The sequence below is a fragment of the Sporothrix schenckii genome, assembly GCF_000961545.1.
Source record: "Sporothrix schenckii 1099-18 chromosome Unknown Cont42, whole genome shotgun sequence".
In the NCBI taxonomy this organism is placed as follows: domain Eukaryota; kingdom Fungi; phylum Ascomycota; class Sordariomycetes; order Ophiostomatales; family Ophiostomataceae; genus Sporothrix; species Sporothrix schenckii.
In genome coordinates this window covers 850967-873721 of record NW_015971143.1, presented here as the reverse complement: position 1 = coordinate 873721, position 22755 = coordinate 850967, and the positions used below count along the sequence as shown (strand labels likewise).

Here is a 22755-nt window from a genome sequence, read left to right as displayed (position 1 = left end):
TTGATAACAGCAAAAAGAAAGGTACGGAGTATTAATGCCCCGTACAACATCAGAGCATGCATTCGAATGCAACGACTTGTCCATTTCTGAGAACTTTGCGGAACCGCAAGGTAAAATGGTCCAAAGTTCATAGGAAACGATGGAACTCGACCGCAAAAAAAACACAGTGAGTTTCCATTTAGACTAATTGGGGCCAAAAAGAAAAAGAAAAGGGCAGGAAAGAAAAAAGCAAATCGACAGGAGTCTAAGCCGGTACAGAGCACGGTCCACTGGTTTGCAGACACCTCGGAGACAAGGCCGAGCGTGCTGATGACTCTTTTCCGTGCACATCAGAGCTCAAGCAAAAAGGAGTAGCAAAGGCCATCCCAGTGACTCCGCTTGTTTGAGCTTCTTCGGAGCTCTTACGATATAAACCTTTCGGATAACCAACCAGGGCAAGCCGCCTTTGTGAGGGCTAGTCCAGGCCCAGCATTAGTGCTCTCCTGTCGGACCAAACACCGGGTCCCACTCACATGGATATGGAGAGTTGGATATGCTGGACTGGAGAGAACGACAAAAACGTGTTTGGAGACCTGGAGAGGTATTGAAGAAAAGTACAGCACAGCTGCTACTTGTCATTTCTGCGGTAGGCAATGAGCAGTGGACTGTTTGTCGAAAACAAGCTACGAGAATCAAAGGCAACATCACCGTGGCACACAAATGTAGCGATTTGGGCGGAATGGCGAGAGTGGAAAACGGTTCAACTACAACGTAGAGAAAGACAAATCCAGCGGAGAAATGTCCAAAATCCAAATTGTTGGAAAGAACAAGAGTCCCTCTGATTGTGAAAGCAGGGTCCGCTGAAAGACAATGGAGAACAAAACACAAAAAGTCTATATATTGTCCAAACAGCGGAGACGCTGCAGCGACCTCTGCCCACCCGTCACGCCCTAGCCGAGCCAAGCGCGCCAAAGTGACGTGCTGAGATATCGCTGCTTGCAAGGAAGCATCTTTCCATAGTGCTCACCGTATATCTGGCTACTCAGTACGTCGTCAATGCGACGTACGCGTTGGCGTATTGCCAAGTACGACATACGAATCGGCCCACGGCTCGCATAGCGGGCCCTTCCCGACGGTTACTCCTCATCACGGCGACTGGCTCCTACGTCGTTTGTGGCGGACTCGGCTGACTCTACTGACAAGGCAAAAGAGGCTGCGGACAGCGATCGGGGAAAGAGCAAGTTCGCTTTTGGTCTTCTAGGAGAAACTGGGATTTCATCGGCCGAGAGCCCGGTGCGGTCTTTTAAATATTCTAGCACATTTTCCGTCGCACGGTCTTTTTTATACCCGCCCAGCGTTTTGAGACTTGTATCCTGGAAACTGGCGATGCATGCGTTTGTCCGCCCAGAGAGGGGACAACGGTTCGCAATGAATCATCATTGCATGCAAATATGCCCTGGGGGGCGGCAGACAGGCAAGGGTGGCTGTGATTTGCGTTGAATGTCGTATTCGCTCAGAACTGACGCGAACGAGCGTAAGCAAATCCTTCACACCGAAGTTTAACCGTGCATACTTGTGCATATGCAAGCTGGCATGATTGCATACGCAAGCAAACAGGATCTCGTTCTTCGCGAGAAGGGGTCACGGAGTACTGTTGTATACGGAATAAAGTACGAAATAGAGTATTGTTCTAGTAAAGGCTACTCCCTTTAATCATAAAAACGACGGCTATGTAAAAGGTGAAAGAAATTCAAAATAGGTCATTAAAAAGGGCCGTGAAGCAAAAAAAGCAGTGAAGGACATAAAATAAAAAAACGCGACACAGTTGCAAATCATCGTTTGAATGCTGTCATGAAGGCCGTACAGAATAATAATAAAAAAAGCCAAAATAGTGCACCGGAGGAAGGAAGTGGGCGACATCGTGACAAGAAGGAAAGGACTCCCAAGCCAAAGAGCCAAAGAAAAGTAAAGAAAAACAAGCCCCTGAATAACACAATTTCCCTGTATATTTGCCTGGACTTCCCAGTCTATTCACTTTGTATCCTCTCATGTTTGCTTTTGCCTACTTTGTTCTCCCTTCGTTCCCACAACCGGCGCCTCACCGACGTCTCGTGTTAGATGAGTTGCCGCTTCCGAAACCCCGGAAGAGGGTGCTGAAAAACCCGCCGCCGCCGCCGCCGTTGTTGGCATCGTTGTTGTTGGCATTGTGGACATCGCTCTCATTGCCGCCCGAGCTGGGGTCCATGCTGTATCCGCTGTTGCCCTGGCCAGGGGCGGCTCTGTGGCCGCCACCACTCGCATTCGGCATTCCGGTGTGCGTCGGGCCCATGCTGCTGTACCAGAAATAATGCGTCGCACCGTTGCTGCCGCTGCCGCTGCCGCTTTGCGTCGGAGTCTGACCTGGGGTCTGGCTCGAGGTCTGACTGGGCCGTTGGTGGCCGTGCGTGGAAAATGCCGACGCAGCTGACGGGAACTCGTCGTAGTCCATCCAAGCGCCCATGCGCGCCTGTTGGTCGCGCTGTTGCTCCTGTTGTTCCCGCTGCTGCTGCTGCTGCTCCCTTTGCTCCCGGAGGCGGTCGGTCTGCGACGCCAGGTTAAAGCGGCGGTTGGACGCGTTGGGGCCAGCACCGGGCGAGTGCGAGTCGCGGCGACGGCGTTCGCGCTCGGCCGCGGCCTCGCGTTCTGGCACGCGCGAGCTCCGATAGTGGCTGGCATTGTGCGAGGACGAGGGCGGGGGCGTCGTGGATGACGGCGTCGGAGACGGCGAGGGCTGCTGGAAAGGTGACCCGTTGAACGGCGACCCTGTAAACGGAGACCCGGCGGGCGATCCAAAGGCGCCGCCGCCAAAGGCCCCGAAAGGATTCGGGTTTAGGTTCACGTTCAGGTTCAGGTTCGGTCCAGCTCCACGCACCGGCACCGGCCCCGACTCGGGCGGGCGATTCGCAGTTGCACGGATCGCGTTCAGGCGGGCGCGGTTGACCTGCTGCTGGTGAAACTGCAGATGGTCGGCCAAATGCGTCGAGGCGTTGATGCGGTGGTTTCGCATAAAGTCGCCGATGGGTCGCTGTTGCGGCTGTTGCGGCTGTTGTTGTTGTTGCTGCTGCTGCTGCTGCTGCTGCTGCTGTGCTCCTTGACCGGCTGGAGGAGCCGCACCTGGGGTTGTATTTGAATTGTTGGGCACCGTGTTGGGTGCGGCATTCGTATTGCCCGCAATGGCATGCCGGCACACAGGACACGTGTTGTGCTGGCGCAGCCAGGTCACGACACACTCCTCGTGGAACCAGTGCTTGCACGGCAAGTACAAGATTTCTTCGTTGAGCTGCACTTCAGTGATGCAGATGGTGCACTCGGCATGACCGTCGGGTTCGAGCATCTTGGCGTCGACCTTCTTGCGCTCGAGCGCATCCAACGCCGATTGAGAGGCTGGCGGGGCACCAGTCGGGCCGCGGTTGTTCTCCATCAGCATCGTGATGATGCGGTCCAAAGCCTCGTCCGAGTGGACAGCATCGCCATTGAAGGTAGCAGTTGCGGCGCCCTGGCCGACGATCATAGCGAGCAGGTTTTGCAGGGCATCCGAGAAGGGTGGGAGGGTGCCGTTGCCGCCGTTCGCACCACCCGGCCCCCGCTGGTTCTGGTTTGGGTTCTGGCGGTCGACGTTGGGCGGGCCCACGTTGCCCATGATGTTGGCGAAGACGGTGCTGAAGTTACCAGCAGCATCTCGCTGCAAGGGCCCCGTGGCAATGGTGAAACTGGTAGTACCAAAGTTGGTGTTGATGGTCGTAGTCCGGTGCTGCGGTATGGCTCCCGGCATGTTCTGGCGACCGGGGTGTCCGGGCTCGTTGGCTCCGCCCTGGTTGTTGTTCGTACCACCCGAAAACAGCGTTTCGGGGCCGGAACGGCCAGCTCGGTTGCCATCACCCAGACCGTGCATGAACTGCATAAACGTGTCGATCATAGCTCGGGGGTCGGCGGGGTCTGCCGCCGGCACCCGTCGCGGCGGTTCCTGCGGTTCTCGTTGGGGAGCTAGGGGTGGCTCCTGTGGCGGCGCTTCTCGTGCCTGCTGGCCCGGCACTGGGGACCGCAGGTGAGGAGGCGGACCCGCCGCTTGTGGATTGTAGGTATGAATCCCGATGCCTAGAAGCGCCGGGTCGTCGTGCGGGTCGTCGGGGTCGCCCGGTCCAAACCGCTGGGTGGAGCGGTACATGTAGACATTGTTCGGCCCGTGGTACTCTTCCACGTCAATGTCGGCCTCGTCCGGGTCCGAGTACATATCGTCGTCCAGTGGGTCGTTCGCAGCGTCCATCGCGTCGTGACGGTGACCGTTGTCGTGGCCAGGACCAGGGCCGCCAGGATTCGAAAACGGGTCGTAGGGGGCGTTTCGATCTCGGCCGTCGTGGCTGTCGTGTCCAGCGTCGCTCGTCTGGCCGTCCGAACGGTTGCCGTTTCGCGCCAAGGACCCGAGACCCGAAAGGCCCATGAGGACCTCGGCAAACATAGGTAGCCCACCAGGCTGCTGGTAGCCTCGTGGATCGTTGTCGCTGTCCTCAACCTGTAGAACGTGGTTAGAATGGATGGAGGCGAGGCGGATCTCCGCAGGGGCTCCTGGGGCAAACGAGCGACGTACAATCTCGACCACTTCAGCTCCACAGCGTGGACACGGCGGAGGCGGCGACGCAGCACCGACATTCAGGTACCACTCATGGAAGCAGTTGTGGCAAAATGCAACATCGTAGCCTTCTCTGGTGGCCAGGCGCTGCCGGGACGGGGAAAACGCCGACGCCATGTCGGCGGCTGTGCTGGCAACGGGCAAGGCAGTCTCTGCTGTCTAGTCGAACTGCCGCCGCGGACTGTCGCCGCGGACTGCCCCTTGGCTGCTGCTCCCGTTGCAGGAGAGCCGCGGCGATGCGAACGGCAAAAGCCGAGAGATGGCGACGGAGCAGGCGCCGTATGCTATGCGTTTGCCGGGGAGAAAATAGGGTTCGGGTAAGGTTCAAGGTATCGGCCGGGTCGTGGAAGACGTCCGAGCGTCTTGTCTGTAGGATGGTCGCTGTTGATGGCGGTGTCTTGTCTGTAGGAGGTTTCGGATAATTGCTTTTGGGAAGTTTGTCAGGCTAGACGCCCAAGGTGTTGGGTTGACGTGCCGGGAAGGAGACAGACGGAAGGAAGGCGGAACCAAGGGGACTACGGGACCCACTTGCCTAAGTCTACAGGAAGCAGACGGTCGGTAATCGAAGGGTGTAGAAAGCCGCAGGACAAGTTCGCGGTGCGTTGTGTTGATCACGCGAAGAGAAGAGTGATGAAAAGGGGAAAGAAATGTGAGAGACAGATAACAGTACCAAAAATAAGAAAGCGAATTAAAAATGTCCAAAAAGGAGCGGAGCAAAAGGGGCACCAACGGGTGGCACACTGGAGAGCCTCGTTGGGCGCTGCTGTTTGGCGGGCGAGTGATCAAACGGTCAACTGGAGATGAGGGACAGCAACCCTCCTGTTCTGCTCTCTTTGTGTCTTCACGTTCCCACGCTCTTGTGCGGTGTTGCGTCCAGGTCTGTGAAGAAGGGCTGATTTCGCTGTTTGGTGGATGGCGACATTTAATCAGCGCTGCTTTGTGATGGGCAAAAGTGTGCTGTGGAAAACGGCAGGCGCGGTCGGCACAGTGTGGGGGCACTTCAGCTTGGTTGCTGCTGCACTGTTTGCTGCGCAAGGAAGTGACGACCGATGACTGCAGGGCAGTCGCAGGGCAATGTATGGGGCACAATGAGACTGAAAAGGATACGGATTCAAAGGACGGGCAAAGGAGTGCGAGAAAATAGAAAAAGAGGCCAAGAAGAAACTGGAATCGAGGGAAAGAACAAGGCCCACGGGCACGGCAATTTTAGTCACCCAAATCGAAAACGCAGCCTGATGACAAGTTGTGGAGATTGGTTGCTTTCTGGAAGCCGCTTGGGAGCCGCAGAAAGTCAAAGACAGCAAAAGAAGGAGCATAAAGTTCTTAGTGCAGGTCTTGGGCCTATTGGGCAAAACAACTGCAAGTGGATGACAGTTGTCGACGAATGACGTACCACCGGACTGTCAGGATGCTGTGACGGTGTGACGTGCTGTTTGTGCAGAGTGAGCCTGCTGCCGATAATGACTGCGCGGCTTTTATCTTCTTTTGCTCATTGGAAGACAACACCAGTGAATGTCTTCAGGTTGCTATGGAGAGGACTGCCGTCTATTGACACTGTGAGGCGTTCCTGCCTTTCAGGCCCTCTGTGACATAACAGTCGCTATTTTCTATGGGGCAAGTGCAAACGGCCACGATATGGCCGCTTTTTAAACAATCCGTTAGACAACTGCCCAAACCTTCAGGCCGAAGACTTTACAACGGTGAGTTTTGATGGCCAGGGCTTGTTATCCGTCTCCCGCGAGTTACGTTTTGGGTGGCAATATTGTTGAGAGGCCCGGGAGGCAGCAATGGTAGCATAGAATACCGCAAGACTACCTGACCAGTAGCCTCGCCACTTCAACTTAGCCACATGCTTCACACGCCGTTTCTCACGGGACAGCTTGGCAGATGATATGAGAATATTTACTACAAAATATTATGAGGAAAGTAACAAAATCCAGGCACTGAATTCATTAAATAAAACCACAGTTGACAGGACTTTTCTTGATAAGATGCAGAAACACTGTACATGGTGCAAGTATGACAAACCACATATTTTTGTACAGTCAGACAAAGGTGCATGGCGATGGACGGCAAACCTGAACGCATGCAAATCCACCCTCAGCTCATGACGTTTTAACTCCATGCCATTTTCAGCCCATCTGGCTAGGCCATCCTCCCCTGTCACGCTCATGCATAACACGCGTCTTATTTTGGCTGCCGCTTTACATCACCTGCAGGGCAACGTGCATATGTCTAAACAAACCACACTAACATGGGTTTGCCGGTGTCTTCAAGACAAACGACTACGCTTCTTATGTTGCGTGTCTGGCTCGCAATGTACAAACTGAACTTAAAATTCATTTCGATTCATGTGCATTTAGCTATATACTGAGAGTGGCGTTGGTTTGGGACGGTTGTACCCTCTCTGTTCCTCCTGCCGCGGAGACAAAGGAGAGGGCACCCAGCAGTGTACGTTTCTTTGGATTCCTGTCCGTTCCCTGGTTTTGATTTTCTTTGGTAGGCTTTGTATTGACGTTGAATTTTTGAATGTTTTTGTCGTTATTTTTAGTTGTAAGGGGTGGTGTCGGCGCAAGATGCAGTCGGGCGTGGCTGGTTGTTATATAATCATTATTCGGTACTAAAACACAAATTCGAAGAAGGAAGGACGTCAGGACGTCAGGACGATGCAACCGGCATGGTAAATGGCGGCAGAAAAAGACATGAGACAAAGACGAGAAGCATGTCGAGAAACTAAAAAGGCAAATATGCAAAATAAACTCCCCTTGCCCTTTCCTTTCCCAGCCCGGATATAGAAAAAAGGTCCAGCTTTGTTTCGTGGTTGTTGGATGATGTGTTGTATGGGTTTGATTCGTGTGGGAAGGTTCCTGGTGACCGTCGGTCGGCGCTTGGAGAGACACCGTCGGCAGGCCGGGAAGGTGATTCATCAGAGCTACCGCCGGCGGCCAATGTTGCGCAGCAGGACACCACCGACGACGCCCGCCACGACGGCAATGCCGCTGACAATGGCGACGCCAACGAGGCCCTCCTTCTGTACCTTGTCGTCGATCAGTGTGTTGAGGTTCGACGCCTGTTGGTTCGTTGGCTCCTTCTCGAGCAACAGGTCGTTGTAGCGGCGTGCCTCGGCGTAGTTGCCGAGCTTGTAGTTGCCGAGGGCCAGGTAGTACAAGCACTCGCGGCGGCGTTCGGGGGACGTGCGGAAGATCTCGGTCAAGAGCATGACGCCCTGTTGCTGATCGGCACGTGCGCTGGATTTGACGAGGCCCCATGCAAAGTTGAACTTGGTCTGCACGCCGACCATGTCGCCTTCCTTCTCAAACTGGGCGCGCAGCACCTGGAGCTCCGCCGGGTTGAGCGAACTGTACAAAGAAAAACCAAAAAGTCAGCGTATGAGAGGTCTCGCGGTAGTTGAGAGACAATCGGCATGTTCTTCGGCTCGGCTGCACAGTCTTAGAGCCGAGCACGGCACGGTATTTGCAGCGGCCACAATGGCACGTGAGCAGTCTTTCGAGATTGCGCGCCGCGGAGCATATCAATGCCAAGCCACATGGCCGACACCGAGCCGGAGAGTTGGCGGATCGCGGCAAAAATGGCAAGGGGGAAGCCAGGGAGGCCAGGGAGGCCAAGGAAGAAGAAGCTATCTAGACACGTACGTCTCCGCATCTACAGCGTCTGGTCGGCCGAAGAAAGACAGCGTCAGCAATTACTATCGCAGAAAGGGGGGCAAACCGGACAGAAGAGCCCGTGTATGTGGAAAAGGGTCGGATAAGCTTCACAAGTGGTGATCGCGCGACGTACATGGTAGAGCCGTCATTTTGGGGGTGTCGTGTGTCGGTGGCGCGAAGCGGATGTGGACGTTGTCGGTTCGTGCCGTCGGGTTGTGTCGTTACGTATGAAGGGAAACGTCGTTTGTAGATATCGTCAATGTGGTGGTGGGATAGTAGAGTGAGAAACAAAGAGGAAAGGGAGGAAATCAAGCTCAAGTTGGCTAACGCGGATAGAGGAGGTTGTGAGTGGAAGTTGCTCGTGGAGTGAACGAGAGTTTGGGCTTGGGGAAGGAACGGGCAAAAAAACCTGCTAGTGAACAGGGAAGGAACAACTGGAGCAGACAGCAGCAGGCACCCACGAAACTCCACCCTTTCCGCCACCACCGCGCACGCGCTCGCTTTTTGCCCCTATGCGGTACGTCGTCATAGCGCTCTCCCGCTGTAAGTTTAATACGACGTAGTCTGCGGTGTAAGATATTCCTCCGACGGTCCAGACACACGCCGCGCATGGCGCTGTGATTTGGGTCTTGGGGAGATCGAGAGGGGCCACACAGGGTTTAGTGGGTGAAGCTGCATGGCGCTAAGACGCTAATTTGCAGCGCTGTGTGTTACCGACCCCAGCGACCTTGCATTTCGCAAAAGCAAAGAGAAGAGGGGAAGTTGTGGAAGTAGCTCCTCGGCCTGCTGCAGGCCACCATGTTCCTGCCCGTGTGCACGACGTAATAGCGGCATGTGACTTCATGAAAGCGGGCAGGTGCGATCAGCAGCCGCCCAAGACACGAACTTTGGTTGGCGAGGAAGGCAGGACCGGCCGTCTGAACAAGATGGGTAGGTAGTTGGTAGCATTGAGATATGATGCAGAATACATGAATCGTACTTTCCTGTTTTACCTATCGCTGGGAGACACTTTATGTCGTGCTTTCGCGAAATGGTAAACAAAAGGCCATTTTTATGACGCCACCACAAGTAATTGTCAACCGTATTGAAAGGCACTGCAGTCGTCAATTCATCAAATATCTTCATTTGCTCACAAAACTTTTTTTATAACAAAATAAGAATGCAGATCGATGACGGCGTTGGCAGGTTTTTTGGTTGTTTCTCTCCATCAATAATTGGCGGGTCGTCGGGGAAGGAGCGATGGTCACCGATAAGATAATCACCCCAGCGACGCGCTCCCATTCATTAATGGCAGCAAAACGCGCATAGTCATTTCGCGACGAAAGTGAGCGGCAAAACCATTTAAACAATGTCAACACAGCACAACCACCGCGACGACACCTTATGAAACGGTTTCGCGAATAGATTGAACAGCCAACGCATCGCAACGGACGTCCTCACAAAGTACGACCAGAAAAATCGCATCTCCATACCTCAAAATCAGCCCATCATGTTGTTCGAAGAAGACCCGTCCGTGGTACGTTTTGAGCCGAGAAAAGAGACCATGGGGGCACCATGACGAGGGAGGACGATGCCAGGGACAGCATTTTGTCTACCTAATCCACCTGCTAACCTTCCTTGTCTCCCTCCAGCTCATCCAGCACACCGTCGACAACTTCAACACGGCACCCGACAAGGCCGCCGTCGCCCGCATCAAGGAATCGCTGTCCACCCTCCAGGAAGCGCGCCAGCTGCAGGTTGAACAGGCCGAGGCGTCTATGAAGCGCCTCGCGCGCCAGCTCAACACACTCGGCGCCCAGCACGACGAGCTCGCGTCGAAGCACGCGGCGGCCGCGCACGCGCCGACGATTGCGCACCTCGACACCCAGAAATTTCGCGTGGCCAAGGCCGCGTCCGACCTCGAGATGGAGACGGAGCGGCTGTCGGCCCAGGCAGCGGATCTTTCGGCGCGTCTGCAAGAGTTGGAGCTGCAAGGAGACGATGGCCCGCTGGTCGGCAGCGGCGGCAGCGGCAGTGGCAGCGGCGCGGCGGCCGCGGCGACCGAGGACGAGGTGCTGCTGCGCCTGCGCGTCTACCGCAGCTTGGGAATTGAACTCGAGCGCGATGGCGCGGGCCACGACGGCGAATGGTCGCGGGCGGTGATCCGCAACGACCGGAAGGGCGACGTGCATGTGGTCAACATGGACAAGAAGTTCTCACGATTCTTCTACGCCAACTACTTCTGGCAGACGCTATAACTGCAGCCAGAGGAGAAACGCACAAATGAAGGGCTACGAGGGAAAGATGGCCAAATTGTACATATAGACTGGGCTGGTGTACGGCGTTTTTGTTGTCATTTTTGCGCCTTGGGTATAGGCATTGCGCTGCCGTGGACCGGCCGTGCAGCGATGGTATGATACTATGAGTACTATGAATTTTAAAGCAATCACAAAGTGTGAGCCCCTCGACTCCCCTCTATACCAAACGTGGTGACTGTGATGGGATTGTTCATGTATTTCGTCGTCCAGTCTGCAGTCTTCTGGAGCCCTTCCATGTTGGGCAAGTTTTAGTGGGTTGCTCCCGCTGTAAAACCCCACCGGCTGATCCCGCCTGATGACTCTTCCGCTAGCTCTAGTACGTGTAACAGGGCATGGTGCCAACGACATCTCTTTTTAATCATTTAGCACATCAACTATATATAGCTGTTAAAATCAACACTTTCATCCAAAACAATATTTTTCAAGTGTGCCTCAATCAACCGATTCAACTGTCCTCACACTCCGCATAATGTGCGGTGACAGCGACGTCCATGTGCCGCAGGCGGCGGTGCGTCTGGACGATCCCAATGCAGACGAGATCTTTCCCTGGCAGACAGGTCGCATCTACGATGCCCATTGCCACCCGACCGACACGATGGCGTCGCTGCACGCAATATCGGGCATGGGAACGGCGGCACTGACGGTCATGTCGACACGAGCGCAGGACCAGGACCTGGTGGCACAGCTTGGCGCCGGCGACCCCAAGGTCGTTCCGGCCTTTGGCTGGCACCCCTGGTTTTCGTATCAGCTGTACGATGATACGGCGGCAGGTGCTTTGCCAAAAGGACAAGGCAGCGGCAGTGTAGACCTCGTATCTATGGAGGACAAGAGACGGCACCTGGCGTCGGTCCTGACACCTTCCCCACCGTTGGGTACGGAGAGGGACGACGCCAAAGACGACAATCAAGACAACCAAGACAACCACGACAAGACGGCGGCCCTGTTGTCTGCGCTCGATGCGCTGGCCAACAGTCTTCCTGCGGTCCGGCCGTTGTCTGCCTTTCTGGCCGAGACGCGTCAACGGCTCATCGACCATCCAACGGCCCTGGTCGGTGAGATTGGCGTTGACAAAGCGTTCCGCGTCCCCGAACCGGCGGTCGAGAGCGGTAGTGCAGCGGCCGAAGGACTGACGCCGGGTGGCCGCGAGGGCCGGCGATTGTCGCCGTTCCGTGTGCAGCCGGCACACCAGGTGGCCATTCTCGCGGGCCAGCTGCGGCTGGCGGCCGAACTGAAGCGGCCCGTCAGCGTCCACGGCGTGCAGGCGCATGGCTTGCTGTTTTCGACGTTGGCTGCGACTTGGCGTGGCCATGCGCGGACCGTCCTCTCCCGGCGCGAGCGGCACCAAATCAAGGGCATCGCCGGCATCGAGGGCATCGAAAACGACGGCAGTGACAGCGAGGAGGGCGCCGAGGACGACGGCAGTCACTCTAACGATGGCAAGGTTGTGGCCACGCCCAAACCGTTCCCACCGGCCATCTGCTTGCACTCGTTCAGCGGTCCCGTCGACATGCTGCGACAGTACCTGGACCCCCACATCCCCTCGGCCATCTACTTTTCCTTCTCCACTGCTGTCAACTGCAGCACCGAGAGCGGGTGCCAACGAACAGCCCAAGTCATTGCGGCGTGCCCGGAAGACCGGATTCTGGTTGAAAGCGATCTGCATACCGCCGGTCCGGCAATGGATGCTGCACTTGAAGACATTTGTCGGCGTGTGTGTGCCATCAAGAAGTGGACACTGGCCGAGGGCATGGAGCGCGTAGCGCAAAATTATGATGCGTTTATCCTGCGGGCATCATCAAAACCAAAGAATGGGCAGGCATGAAGGAAGCAATTATCAGTAGTCCAAAATATATCAAATATCCATGTTTGTGTGATCCAAAAAAGAAAAACTATCTGCCTTAATTAAGGGCGCGAACCTTGCGTTGCCTGTAAATAGATGGTCCGACGATGACATAGGAAATATACAGTATAAAACATAAGATAAGAACAAACAACAATGTACCTGTGGCCCAAGCTTGCTGGCAACTTATAACACCGGAAAATACCAATAAGGAAGAAAACAAAGAAACCCAATGGAAATCGTGCTGCTGCGTAAATCGAGAAGAGTGAAAAATAGAAAAAGTGTGACAACATAGAATATGGAGCATCACGATATGCCGCGCAATAGAAAAGACAACAAATCCCAGAAATGTTTGTATATGGCTCGCTTCAAAGCACACTAGCTTGTTTAGGCGGTCATTTGTATGTTGACTCGATGGTGGTTCTTGAACTTAATGGTTGGCGCCCGGGTGGTACTGGAAACCGTCCGCAACCAAAGACGCCTCAACGAAGTTGACATATGCGTCGTCGTCAGGGGAGTACGCAGGCGGCAGTGACTCGGTATCATCAAAGTCCGAATCAATGCCGGCCGCGTCGCGCCGGCCGTAACCGGCAACAACGTTGGATGTGTTCACCACGGATGGCGGCGGCGGCGGTGGTGGTGGGGGCTGGCGGTAGGGTGCTATTGGTGCCGGTGGTGGTGCGGCACGAGCAGCAGCAGGAGCAGAAGCAGAAACAGGGGCCGGACGTATGGCATTCCGGGACGCCGGTGGTGACACTGAGTGCATCGCCCGCTCCAGGTCGTCGTCCTGCTGCTGCCGTCTTGACTCGGCCGTCTGCGCAATGGCAGCGCGACCCTCTTCGGCGGCAATCATCTGGCCAACAACATCAGCTGCGGCACGGAACTCGGCAATCTCGTCTTCCAGAGAGGGGGCGGGCGAGTGCTGGCGAGACGGGGGCGTGCTGGTCACAATGTGACCGTCAGCCGGTGTGCGGAGGTTCGTGCGATCCGAAGGTCTGGTGTTGGGCTCGCCCAACTTCTCATCGCCATTGTGACCTCCGAACACAAAACGCCGTATATTACGGAAGAAACTGCGAACAGACGCCTTGTGTTCGCGGCGACGCTCACGACGACGCTCACGACGGGCTTGCCGACGCTCGTGACGATCTTGTTGGCGCTCGTGACGTTCTTGGGACCCCTCAGTACTCCGTTGGAAGCGAGTTGTAAACCTACGAAAGCCTCTTGGGCGATTGGCTCGGCGAAGCAGGCGTTCCTTCACACGCCGATTGCGGCAGCGACGACCGAAGACGAACAAAAGGATAAGAACCAGACTGAAGAAAGCGACCATCTTCGCGACTGGGGCATGCCTAAACAGGTGACTGCCGTAGCCATGGTGGCCATGCTTCCACGCAACCCGTGGCTGGGGGCCATCCGGGCCATAGCCATGCATTTTACGGCCGCGGAATTCGCCCCCTTTGTTGACAGGGCGCTTATCAAAGCGACCACCACCAGCCATACCCACCCAGGAAGGACCTTCAGGACCAGGACCGCCATGATGGTGACCCTCGTCGTTGGAAGGCTGAGAGACTGGAGGAGGAGGGCCATGAGGATGCTTCGGCCGGAAACCTTTGGACGGCGGCGGCGGTGGCGACGGGGTCGTCAGTTCGTCATCAGGTGCAGTTAGAGGCGCGAAAACGGACGAGCAGTGGAAGAGGAATGAAGGTGGTGGCGGCGGCGGAGGCGGCGGACCAGCACGGCCATGCTCAGGAACACAGTAGGGGCGGAACATAAAAGGCTGGCCCTTCGGGTGACCATGGCGAGGACCTTGAGGAGCGCCGTGGTGATGGCCATGTGGCGGGGCCCAGCCAGGTTGGCCACGTGGCGTGTCTTCGCCAAACGTGTTGGCAATCAGCTCGCCGTAGAGCGACTTGGCAGTGCCAGCGACCTTGTGCAGGACCGAGCCGATCACCGAAGTAACGCCGGAGCAAGGGCCACCTCTCTTGCCAGCGCCGTACTTATGGGCATCGATAAGAGGAGACGCAGATGGGCCGAAGCGATCGACGATGTACCGTTCGCGGGCGTCGATGCTGTGGTGCAGCAGGGCGACACTGCGGTGCATCATGATGAGGCTGTTCTCCCAGGCGATGAGGTCGGCCGCATCAGCGTCGTTGTCGGAGGTGTTGTCACTGTCGTCGGTGTCGACAGCCGTGTCAGCCGAGGCTGTCAAAGTCGTCGGAGGCTTGAAGTGCTCGTCGTTGAAATGGAAGGCACTGGCGGCGTTCTGAATAAGGACGATGCGGGCGGGTGCGATTTGGCGGAAACGGACGGTTGTGGGAGCCTTGGCGGCGTCGTCGTTGACGGCCACACCGTTGACAGAAACGATACGGAGGTTCATCACCTGTTCACGGTCCCGGCCACCCCAAGAAACACAGTCGCTCCCCCAGCTGATGACGGCAGATGGCGTGTCCTTGTTGCTCGTCTCGTCGGCGTTCGTGTCCGCTTCGGCGGTGTCCAAAGCCTGAAAATCGGGGACCAGCGGCAGTGAGAGCTTGCCGTCCTCCGGAAGGGCCTCGCCATTGATGGTGACGTTGGCGGTGCCACAGGGGGTGAGTGACTCAAAGACATCGAGGCGGAAGGTCTGCCAGTTTCAAAAAGTTAGTGGCTCTGTGCCAAAGGGGCTCGACTGCTCGGCGACAGAATTGTACGGGACATAAATCCAAACGGGCTAATATCGTACCAAAAACGGCGTGCTGTTCTCAAGGCCGGCATCTGGAACATCAAGGGTGACAAAGGCCGACGGCTTGTCGTCTAGAAGAGAGTCAGTCCCCGACATTCAGGAGATAGGAATAAGGCACGAGCGTCACGTCATGATCCCGGGACGTCTTGTGCCTCCGCAACTTCGGTTCCTCCATGTCTTACGTTGTGGCGATGCTGTGGCACCGACGCCTCTGGCCAGCGCCGGCGCCAGCAAGAGGCCGGCCTGGAGGAGGCCGTGCATGATCGTTTGTCTACTTTGCTAATTCTCGTCGTCGTTTGATAGTAGCAGGCTGCCGGATTTCAGTCGTCCTCGCTAATGAGCCGGGAGGCAACAATGAATATGATGCTGGCACGAGTACGGGGACGAGAAACTCGAATTGGGGGCAGCCTAGCGAGCCGCCAAGTAGGAACACGACGAGAAGACCGAAAAAGATATAAGAAGCAAGACAAGCGGCCAACAAGGGCCACCACAAAAAAAGATCGTGAGTTTACCCTCGTGCCTTTTGTTGGGAAAACCAAGAACAAAACGGGCAAGAGCAAACAATCACAACAGCCTCGTGAGAAGAAGCAAAAACGGAAGGAGAGGGGGATGGATTCGGCGACTGGAAAGGGAAAAGGGGCCCCAGCAGCGACGAACAGGGAAGTCACGGCACATTCGGCGACGAAAGTGGGCAGGAACGCCTCTACAACGAACTTGCAAAGGACACTGGAGCCACTGAGCACTGAACACTGGACACCACACAGGACGAAAGGACAGTTCCTACAACAGAAGAGGCGGGGACCGAAAGAATAAGCCTACTGTAAGAATCGGGCGAATCTTGGTCCACACTGCAGAGACCGAGCCAGGAAGCAGGAGGGCATGAGTGTCAGAATGCAACAGGCCAAACCAAAAACTACAGTGGTGCGTCGGCATAAGGCAGGAGCGAAGGATGAAGGCCACTGACAACGCGAAGACGTGACCGCTAAAAGAGAAGGAGCCCATCTGAAAAAGGTGGGGCTATCCACGACAGGGGGCTGCATCATTATCATTCGCAGGAAGGCGCAACAGGGCTGCTGGGCCGGTGGTCCAATGAGCGTCAACTGGCTGACGAGTCCTTCTCAACCCTTTTCTGCCCAGTGCAGCACACTGAACAATTGCCCGTTTGGTATTAAGTTCTGGGGGAGGGGGGCGGGGAGGATCTTTTACGGATTAGCAGATTGTCTAGCGAGTGTCGTGATTTTCAATGCAACTCGAAGTCTCTGGTAAAAGAGGTATGATGTATGGTGCTTGAGAATGTCCAGATTTAGTTACATGCCTTTGGAATACGCGGAGACTATAGGTCATGAATGAGAAAATAAGAAAATATTTAACCTCTATGCCTTTCCCCTCCGAAGAAGACAGTTCCAAGAACGGAGAGATCCCCTCATCGCCTATTGTGTGGAACTGGTTGGATTGCATATCTATGAGTAGGTTCTGCTGTGAAGCTCATAGGGACGTGGTGTATCCTGCTCAATGCACGTCTGAGGCAAAGCTACCCGACACGCAACGCTCCATTGGATTCCCTCGCTTTTCAGGGATATCCCAGTCGGGCGATCAATGTGCAGAGGATAAACAGTAGGCACAATTATGGAGGAGCAAAGAAGAAAAGAAGGGAAAAAAAAAAGAAACAAGCCGGTAAATAAACTCCTCCCTGGTCCAGCCGATGTATAAAACGCCATCCATATGAAGAGCAAGAAACGACCAAATCAAAAGACCAAAGCAAACGATCAAACAACTGCCACACAATAGTTTATGCCTGCACGGCGTGCACACCTGCATCGCTCTCGCTCACGACGCTGCCCACCTCGGACCAGCTCGTCGGCGTCAGGACACCCTCGCTCTCGCTCTCGTTCTCGCCGTTCTCGCCGTTGTCGCCGTTGTCGTCGGCTTCGCTGAGCACGCCATAGTCGGAGGCGCCGGCATCGGCGACGGACACGGCGGCAGACGAGGACGGTGTGGTCGAGGGCACGGACGGTGCCGTCGCGATCTGTGCTGCTGCCACCGGGACAAGCTCTGGGACACTGTCCGTCTGCGCATCGGCATGGTCAACGACCGAGTGGTCGTCGCCCCACACAGACACGGACCCGGTGGGCGTCATCTCGCCGCCGCTGATAATGGACGGCTCGGACATGCCGACCGAGGGTGTGACGGGCAGCGGCGAGTAGAAGCCGGGCAGGCTGCTGGAGTTTTGGGCCCAGGCCTGGATGGAGTTATAGGCCTCGGTGTTGACCTGGTTGGCGTCCTGGTTGGCGTCTTGGGTGGCGTCCTGGGAATCTTGGCCGGGCAGAACAACCGTGTCGTCGATGGCATTGTCCTCGGGCGTGCGGAACAGCCGCAGAGACAGTTGGGAGTCGACTTGGGCAGCGGCGAGCGTGGCGGGTGAGGCCGCGGCCTTGACCTCGTCGGCGTAGTTGTCGACGTCAAAGAAGACCTCGGCGCGGGTGGTCTGCCGGGCCTCGGGAATCGCCGGCAGAGGATCGAACACGGCGTCCATGTGGTTCGTGCTGGTGTCGGGTTCCGTCGCGCTGTAGATGTCGGACATGGTCTCGTCCCGGTCGGGTGCAATCAGGTAGGCAGTGCCCGCGTTGTACGCCTCGGCGGCCGTCGGGTCGGCCGTGTGGCGGCGCCCGTTGCTGACGCCATGGTCGTCGTCGTGCTCGTCCATCTCAATGCCGTACTCGTCGCCGAACGGGTTGGCGTACAGCGCAGCAGTGTGAAGACCACGCACGCCCTCGGGCCGCCGGCGACGGAGCATACCGCTGCTGAGGGGGTCCTCGGCCGACGACAGCTGCGAGTCACTCATCCTCATCAGATCGGCGCCCGTGTTGACGACAAAGGTACCGCGGTCGGCGTTGTGATCCGGGCGCATAAACTGGTCAAACGACGTCTTGCTGCGAGGCTGGGCCGGGGTTCCACCCAGCGATGGCAAGTAAATACCGGCCGCTGCGGCTGCGTCCCGGGTGGCTCTCTGCAGGCTTTCCAGCGCCGAGGAGGGCGATTCGCCCGTCCGTGCTTGTGTACGGGCCGCCTCTCTGGCCTTGCGTTCCTCCTCCTTCTTGCGTTCCATCTGCATGCGGTTCCAGTACAGGAGCTCCTCGCGCTGGCGGCGGCGGGACTCCTCGTCGGCCACGACGCCCGGGTCTCCGGCCGAGCGGCGGCCTTGCGAGAGCATGAAGCCCTCGGCGTCCTCGGGGCGGTTGAAGACAGGTTCGCCTTCGTGCTGTCTGTTTCTGTTCCGTTCGTCGGTGCCCTCGCCGTTCACGGAGTCGTTGAGGGACTGCATGGCAACAGCAATACGGCGACGGAGGTCGTCAGCCATGCGGCGGACTTCGGGGGATTCATAGACGGCGATGGCGGCGACGACGGCCACGGAAATGGCGATGAAGCCGGCTGAGACGATCACTGGGTTAACAGGAGGCATGGCGAAGAGTGGGCTACGCGATGAGGACGTGAGGAAGCGGAGAGTAAGGAGACAAAATGAATCAACGAAAAGAGAGAGCTGGTGGGATATGGTGTAATTGGGGCGCTCCGCCTTTTTCGCTTGTTGACGCAAAAGACGAGATGCAGCTGTTGGCCGCTGTATGGATGATGCGGGCAGCAAAAGTAAGCAAAAGCAAGTGAATAAATGGACAGAAAAAAACCAATCGAAATTTCGATTGGAAACGGTTGGGAAAACAAGACAGAAAAGGCTGAGAAAGAGGAAGACGGCCACCAGAAACGAGTGCGTAACGCAGCGTCTAGGCAGCCCAATTCCTGGCGATGAGGCAAACTTTTGGGTGAGGCAGCCCTCTTGCCACCAGGAATCAACCTCACTGCCGCCGCCGTCCAGGGCTACTTCTTGTAAGACATAGTGCACGTGCCGTCATGGGAAAGTGCCCTGCAGGAGCGCCTGGCGGCGGGAAGGTGCAGGAAAGTGGGCAGCCGATCAATGGCGCTTGTGACAAGTTGCTGTGTTAGGGGCGAGTTTTAGGGGTGTAAGATACTGTGGTAGTTGGAAATAGAAGGGCAGCAGGGCAGGTGGGGGAGAAGAGGGGCGGTAACAGGGGATATTAGCGGGTTCTGGGGGTACATTTTGGTGTGCGCTTGGGGCTTTCGGGGGAAGACCGCAAAGGGCTATGACGGTAGGCGGGGTCGATCGTGGGTGGTTCCGTTCTCACCTTTGGCAACGAGAGGCAGAGGCATTTTGCCGGCAGAATCGGCTTGGCTTTTTGGCCAACGTAAAGAGACACAGATGAGACAGACTGATGGTGCTCAGTTGGAGGCGATCGAAGAGAGCAGGCGACGAATAGAATAGGGAAAGAAAGCAAAAGAGGCAAAAGAAAGACACAGGCGCAGAGGACGGGCAAACGAGACGGAGACGCAAATCGAAACGGAGAACGAGAAGCTGCCACGATGCGATGAGTCTTCGATGTCGGCGTGGGAGGAAGAGGAATGAGAAAAGGAGGACAAAATTATAAAAGGAAAAGGTAGAAAAGAATCCGACAAAAGAGAAGAAACAAAAGGACAGCTCCGGGCGAGAAATGGCGGAGAGGAAGAGAGACTAGAGAAGGATAAAGAGCGGCCGTGACTTGCGAAAGAGAGGAGTTACAGTGGGCGACGAGGTACCGCAAGTACGCCGGAGCAAAGCGAGCCAGGGTAGCGCGGCTGCTCATGTCATCCGTCCCATTCACTTGCAAAGTGGCCCAGCCTGTTGGGTGGCCTTCAAATGGTCGCGTAGACGGCCTCTAGGGGAGCTTAATCATTGGCGGCCGGCCAGTCGTATCGTTAGCTGGAGAGAAGGTCTGTTTGACGCATTTCATGCAATGTACGACGGCACGATGCGGCTGGCAGCAGGTTGCGTCTGGGAGATGCTTGCGGTCACTCGGCAAGGGCAATGAGGCTGAACTGAACGGACCACCGTTGGAGGTCCTGCATGCAATGGCTCATCGGTGTGAATCAAATCTAAATGTACGGGCGATGCAAATGTACAAAATGAAACGACGAGACTCGAAAAGGAACGAAACAGGACAACAAAAAAAACATTTGTATAAAACAGGAAACCAAAATAATGAAAAAAGTGACATCCTTGACGGTCGTTAATGACATGCAGAAAAGCACGGTGGACGATGGAATCGTGCGTCGACCATCCATCCCACCTACCGCACTCGTCTCGAGAGAGGGTGCCGGGCGCCACCTACCATCTCATAGTCTCCCCATACCCCCATTGTGAATGAACGCCTTACAGCTTCTCGATGATGGCGGCCGCAAACTCGTGCGTCTTGGCCTTGCCGCCCAGGTCGCCGGTCAGAGCCTTGCCCTCGGCCAGCGTGTCGAACGCGGCCTTCTCGATGCGGGTGGCGTACTCGCTGAGGCCCATGTGCCGCAGCATCATCATCGACGACAGCAGCAGCGCCGTCGGGTTGGCCAGCGCCTTGCCGGCAATGTCGGGCGCCGAGCCGTGCACGGCCTCGAAGATGGAGCACTCGTCGCCAATGTTGCCCGAGGGCGTCAGGCCCAGGCCGCCAATCAGGCCCGCGCACATGTCGGACAGAATGTCGCCGTACAGGTTGGGCATCACGAGCACCTTGTCGTTGTAGGGCAGCGGGTCCGTGACCATCTTGAGGCAGGTGTTGTCGAGCAGCTCGTCGTCAAACTCGATGCCGGGGAACTCCTTGGCGACGTCGCGGGCGACGCGCAGGAACAGGCCGTCGCTCATCTTCATGATGGTGGCCTTGTGCACGACGCGCACCTTGTTGCGGCCAATCTCCTGCGCCTGCTGGAAGGCAAAGCGCAGCACGCGCTCGCTGGCCTCGCGCGTGATCAGCTTGATGCTCTGCACGACACCGTCGACCACCACGTGCTCGATGCCCGAGTACTCGCCCTCGGTGTTCTCGCGGATCAGGACGGTGTCGACACCGTCGTAGGGCGTCTTGAAGCCGGCGACGGAGCGGCACGGCCGCAGGTTGGCAAACAGGTTGAAGGTTCTCCGCAGCGTCAGGTTGAGCGAGACGTGGCCCTTGCCGATGGGTGTGGCCAGGGGGCCCTTGAGCGCGACCTTGTTCTTGCGGATGCTATCAATGGCGGCGTCGGGGATGGCCGTCTTGCCGTCCTTGAGGATGGGCGTGACGTCGATGGGCTCCCACGAGATGGGCGCCTTTGCCGCCTTGAAGATGGACTTGACGGCGTCCGAGATCTCGGGGCCGATGCCGTCACCCTCGATCAGGCTGACGGGGTAGAGGCCCTGGATGCGTTAGCGGGGGATGGTTCGTCAAGCAATTGGACGTTGCGCTCGCGTCGTAGCTCGTGCGCAAGGCCAACACGGCTCTGTGTTCCCTGTGACGTGCAGTCTGCGATCCACCTGCCGAGACGTCCGTGGCCCGGTCAGGTTCCGGACGTGGCGCTGTCCTGCTGCACGGCACACGGAAACACAAAGCAAAGGGCATAGAGGGACTGGAAGCTTACATCGGAGCCCTTGACACCGGTGAACTGGGCAACAGGCTTCTTCTTGTCCGAGTAGAATCTGGCCTACGTCGTGTTAACGAATGGGCTTCCGGAAATCCGGTCGACAATCTGTGTTTCTTCTCCCTCGAGCTCAACGAACCTGCATAGAGATCGAGACCGCCGCGCGGGGAGCAGCGCGGATGCACTGGCGTCTGGCCGGGCCAGCAGCAGCACGAAGGGCCAGCATGGTGTCTGTGTGTGGGAGGAGGTTGCGAGGCGCAAGAGAGGGAATACGGTGGGAGCGCTGGTCGAGGGATATTTCGCCGCGATGCGAGACAAAGCCGGCTCTTCGGGCTGGAGGGGTAGTCGGCGAAGGAGAGACGAAAGGACGGGAGAGGCGCAAAGAAACGATTGTCGAGAAGAGTGAGGAGGAAAAGAAGAGCGAAAAGGAACAAATCGAAGCACAGAATGCACCGAGGACGATTTTTGGAGCTGGTGGCCAAAACAAAGAAAACCAGAAAAAAATAGCCAAAAAAAAGCTTTGCGCGGTAAAATGGAAGGGATTGGTTTGGCTGGAGATAGTGAGCGCCTTTCCTTCCCAGTAGAGCGGAATACCTGCGCAAAGTCGCTGTAGCTGCCAATTGAGTGATAAATTGACATGTGGTTCTAGCGGCCAAATACGGGCCAAAGGGCAGCGAGGTGGACCCACAAGTGGCGGGCTGATTGGCCCAAGTGGGGGACAGAGGCATTAAAACAGCAGGAGCAGAGGCGTAGTCGTAACTCCGTCGCACGAGTCGCGACAGCCTTCGGAAGCCGGATAAAGAATGACGCACTATCGATAGCGATAAGAGCCGTGCTTAGTCATTCATGGGGCACCTTCTGAAACGGGCGCTGGCGAAGCCTCAGGAGCAGCACTAGGCTATGGCGGGCACTAGAGACCAGCCACGTCCCCTAACCGTGTCGAAGAGACGACGACAGTTAACCACATCGCATTGCATCACGACGACGACGATATTGACGGCGAGAAGCACAAGCGAAGCACAACCGCAGCGCAGCATTCGAATGCCACGACTGTGCACGACCGATTGCACCCGTCTGCACCGCATCTGAGCAGTCCCCACACCCGCCGATGC

At 56.6% G+C, this 22755-nt stretch overlaps 8 protein-coding genes across 8 annotated transcripts; 3 read left to right on the top strand and 5 right to left on the bottom strand.

Annotated features, from left to right (window-relative positions):
- Positions 1-2077: 2077 nt before the first annotated feature.
- SPSK_01455 (uncharacterized protein) lies at positions 2078-4762 on the bottom strand (the record flags this gene model as incomplete). The annotated part of the gene is made up of 1 exon (XM_016728368.1): positions 2078-4762. The coding sequence occupies one exon, from the start codon at positions 4760-4762 to the stop codon at positions 2078-2080; it is 2685 nt and encodes an 894-aa protein (XP_016589804.1).
- A 2815-nt stretch (positions 4763-7577) lies between these two features.
- Positions 7578-8921, bottom strand: SPSK_01742 (uncharacterized protein; the record flags this gene model as incomplete). Its single annotated transcript, XM_016728648.1, has 4 exons — positions 7578-8004; positions 8133-8282; positions 8375-8744; positions 8804-8921. 4 exons carry the CDS (start codon positions 8919-8921, stop codon positions 7578-7580), a joined length of 1065 nt encoding a protein of 354 aa, XP_016589803.1.
- An 878-nt stretch (positions 8922-9799) lies between these two features.
- Positions 9800-10547, top strand: SPSK_01938 (uncharacterized protein; the record flags this gene model as incomplete). The annotated part of the gene is made up of 2 exons (XM_016728836.1): positions 9800-9826; positions 9942-10547. The coding sequence occupies 2 exons, from the start codon at positions 9800-9802 to the stop codon at positions 10545-10547; spliced, it is 633 nt and encodes a 210-aa protein (XP_016589802.1).
- A 529-nt stretch (positions 10548-11076) lies between these two features.
- Positions 11077-12429, top strand: SPSK_01739 (uncharacterized protein; the record flags this gene model as incomplete). The annotated part of the gene is made up of 1 exon (XM_016728645.1): positions 11077-12429. The coding sequence occupies one exon, from the start codon at positions 11077-11079 to the stop codon at positions 12427-12429; it is 1353 nt and encodes a 450-aa protein (XP_016589801.1).
- A 448-nt stretch (positions 12430-12877) lies between these two features.
- On the bottom strand, positions 12878-15424 carry SPSK_01471 (uncharacterized protein; the record flags this gene model as incomplete). Its single annotated transcript, XM_016728383.1, has 3 exons — positions 12878-15064; positions 15164-15234; positions 15346-15424. 3 exons carry the CDS (start codon positions 15422-15424, stop codon positions 12878-12880), a joined length of 2337 nt encoding a protein of 778 aa, XP_016589800.1.
- Positions 15425-15517: 93 nt separating this feature from the next.
- On the top strand, positions 15518-15976 carry SPSK_02026 (uncharacterized protein; the record flags this gene model as incomplete). Its single annotated transcript, XM_016728924.1, has 1 exon — positions 15518-15976. The coding sequence occupies one exon, from the start codon at positions 15518-15520 to the stop codon at positions 15974-15976; it is 459 nt and encodes a 152-aa protein (XP_016589799.1).
- Positions 15977-16952: 976 nt separating this feature from the next.
- SPSK_01648 (uncharacterized protein) lies at positions 16953-18623 on the bottom strand (the record flags this gene model as incomplete). The annotated part of the gene is made up of 1 exon (XM_016728556.1): positions 16953-18623. One exon carries the CDS (start codon positions 18621-18623, stop codon positions 16953-16955), a length of 1671 nt encoding a protein of 556 aa, XP_016589798.1.
- Positions 18624-20420: 1797 nt separating this feature from the next.
- On the bottom strand, positions 20421-21869 carry SPSK_01714 (isocitrate dehydrogenase (NAD+); the record flags this gene model as incomplete). The annotated part of the gene is made up of 3 exons (XM_016728621.1): positions 20421-21422; positions 21644-21706; positions 21783-21869. 3 exons carry the CDS (start codon positions 21867-21869, stop codon positions 20421-20423), a joined length of 1152 nt encoding a protein of 383 aa, XP_016589797.1.
- Between the last annotated feature and the right edge of the window lie 886 nt (positions 21870-22755).